The following is a 2895-nucleotide window of genomic DNA, read 5'->3' on the forward strand; positions in this document are numbered from 1 at the left end:
GCCGCCGCCTGCGCAGCCACGGCCCGGTGAACGAATAATGAAGAAGAAGATTGCTAGTCTCTACGTATGCGAACTCATTGTACCGGTAACAACGAAGATAGCGCGAAACACGTTCATATATATATTCAAAAGTTCCTACCAGCTCACCCCGCACGGGACCTGTTTAATAGTATGGACAACGGCAAGGTGGCACTTAGGACTAGGACTAGGATAAAGACCATCACGCGTGCCTAATTAGGTACATCAAAGACCATCACTCGTGCTTAATTAGGCACGAGTGCACCTCGAAGTCCTTCTTCGAACTTCGGGGTTGTGACAACGGCCACAAAGCAAGAAGATCCATCGGCGATGAACCCAGCCCAGCTCCTCGAGGCGACCACTGGCGCGCATCGTGGCGCCACGTCCTCGCTGCGCCAGCGGCCTCCGCGCCTCAAGGCGTCGACCACGCTCCATGCGCACCAGGAAGCTGCGCTCGCGTGGATGGTCGGCCGCGAGGCTGCCACGTCGTCGTTGCGCGGTGGCGTCTTGGCCGACGGTCCCGGCCTCGGGAAGACGCTCACTACCTTGAGCTGTTTGCAGCTGCATCCATCGGCCGACCCGACGCTGATTGTTGTGCCACATGCGCTCCTCGCCCAGCAATGGTACGCGACTGCACGTCGCCGAAATCGGGCTTTCGAGGCTTGTAGGCTCGGCGAGATGGCGCTGCATTTCGAGCCAAACACGTGGTCGGCGCTCACCTACAACCCGCGCAAGCACGAGAAGCTGTCGTTTGACGCGTCGCGCCCGCCGCCTATCGTGCTTGTCTCGCTGCACGACATGGGTCTCGAATGGTCGACGATCGTAGCCGTTGCACGGTCGCTCATGCGCGCGTAGGCATCTCTTCCAGTCCGAGCAGAGCGAGCGGGGGCGCGCGACCTCGGTGCTCTTCCACGTGCGGTGGCAGCGCATTATTGTCGACGAAGTGCAAGACATTCTTGGCGCCGGCACGTCGTTGGCCGCGTCCATGGTGCAAGCGCTTGACGCCCAAGTGCGTTGGGGCCTCTCGGCGACACCACTCTCCAAGCCCATCGATATGCTAGGTATAGAACCCATGTTCGTCGCCGATACAGCTCTAACTTCCGTCCACTAGGGCTCGCAAAGTACCTCGCCCTCCCGCCCTTTGACGCGCCAGCGTATTGGAGCCACATCAACCCGAGCAATGCGGCCCATGTCACGTCCATGCAAGCGCTGTTGCAAGACATTGTGTGGCGGACGCCGAGCACCTACGCAGTCGAAACGCTGCAGATCCTGCCGCGTCAAACCGAGCTGCCCGTCCGTGTCGTACACATGTCGGCCCTCGAGTTTGCCGCGTACCAGCCCGACTACGATCGGTATAGCATTCTTTCCCATCGAGCCCGATTCCCTTACGCGATATATGGTACTAGCTTTACAAAAGAGGTGGCCAAGCGGGTGCGCTCGATGCGTGGACAGCAGTCGCTGCTGCCGCTGGCCAGTCTTCGCCGCATGTTGTCGCACCCGTCGACGCTCAAGCTCTGCAAGGGCGCTTGCCACGTCGCACTCAACACGACCACGAAAGACTTTGACCGGCTCCTCGATGATCTCGTGCGATGGCGCTCGGATGCGTGTATCGCTGCGCTCGAAGCCTGCTTGCACCGCGCGCTCGACTGCCCGTCTGCGCTCGCGCCAATCGGGTACCAGCTGCTGCGCCGCCATGCACGTCTCTTTCGTGTCCCGAGCGGTCTCGAACTGCGACTGCTCTGGACCATGCGGGAGCTGGCTGCGCGCCCGACGTCCGTCCCGTACTACGCCGTGTTTCCGACCCCTCGCCCTACCCTAACCCTACCTAGGTGCCGCCACGAGGTCCACAAGACCGTCTTGGCGCTGCGGTCCGTGCACGTGCCGCAGTTTGTGTGGCGCAAGATCTTTGCAGAGTACCTCGGCGGCGAAGATTTCACCGATCAGATCGCGCGGCTCGTGCAGCAACAGACATCGCCCTTGCACGAATTGGTCGCGGCGCTGCCTCCGTTGGTCGCCGCCACCTTATGCCTACCGCCGACCGCCACGGACATTGCGAACCGTCTCCCGACCTTCCTACGTCTGTACGCGGCCCTCTCGTCGTGGCTGACACAGCGTGGATAGCGGCGGCGTGGACAACCGACAGTATCAACGCAACGCTCGCCGATGCGAGTCAGTTGCGCCTCAGCGAAGCCGCGTCCCGCCTTGGCACATACGAGCGCTGGGTCGACCTTCAGTACGTGCATGGGCTGGCGGTCGGGTCAACGTGAGACATGCGCTTTAGCAAGCCCGAAGTGCTCGGACGATCCGACTGGATGGCCAAAGCCCAAGACGTCTATGCCCGTGCGATCCGTGACTTTACGAGCCTCGTCACCTTTGCCCAGAGCGTCGCCACGCGCAACTGGCAGCACATCGGTGGCGCCTTTCTCCAAGCGTACTTCTACACCACCAGAGTTGGAGCATCGCTCGACGTGCTGATGTAGGTATGGCGCCTGCGACCACGGCCGTCGACGGATGAACCGCCGGGCGGTCCTCGGTCGCGAAGAGCGCTGGTTTCGGCGCGACCAAGCGCTCGGCCAAGGCCGCGGGGCGCAAGGCATGGCGGACACTTGCGAGCTCTGTCAGCTGCGCAACCTGGCCGACGACGCCTTGTAAACCTTCCATGTCTCCTCGTCCGAATCCATGCGTCGGGTAGGGGCTTTTGGCGCAGCGAGAGCATGTCGCGGACGCTGCTGGCACAAGTGCTCACGGCGCCGATGCGGACGCCAATGCGGGCGCTGGCCGAGGCGCTCGAAGCCCACATTGTGAGCGCATGCGACGTCGCCTACCGCTCGCGACCGATGTCGATGCACTCGTGCGTCGGACGATCGAAGTCCGGAC

The 2895-nt window shown here is 62.2% G+C and overlaps 1 protein-coding gene across 1 annotated transcript; it reads left to right on the top strand.

Moving 5' to 3' along the window:
• Nucleotides 1–336: 336 nt before the first annotated feature.
• On the top strand, nucleotides 337–2670 carry SPRG_15672 (hypothetical protein; the record flags this gene model as incomplete). The annotated part of the gene is made up of 9 exons (XM_012356003.1): nucleotides 337–641; nucleotides 687–830; nucleotides 874–1031; nucleotides 1130–1370; nucleotides 1425–1799; nucleotides 1848–2095; nucleotides 2140–2251; nucleotides 2300–2449; nucleotides 2499–2670. The coding sequence occupies exons 1-9, from the start codon at nucleotides 349–351 to the stop codon at nucleotides 2668–2670; spliced, it is 1893 nt and encodes a 630-aa protein (XP_012211393.1). The 5' UTR covers nucleotides 337–348.
• Nucleotides 2671–2895: the final 225 nt, after the last annotated feature.

This window comes from Saprolegnia parasitica (genome assembly GCF_000151545.1).
Source record: "Saprolegnia parasitica CBS 223.65 unplaced genomic scaffold supercont2.353, whole genome shotgun sequence".
In the NCBI taxonomy this organism is placed as follows: Eukaryota; Oomycota; class Saprolegniomycetes; order Saprolegniales; family Saprolegniaceae; genus Saprolegnia; species Saprolegnia parasitica.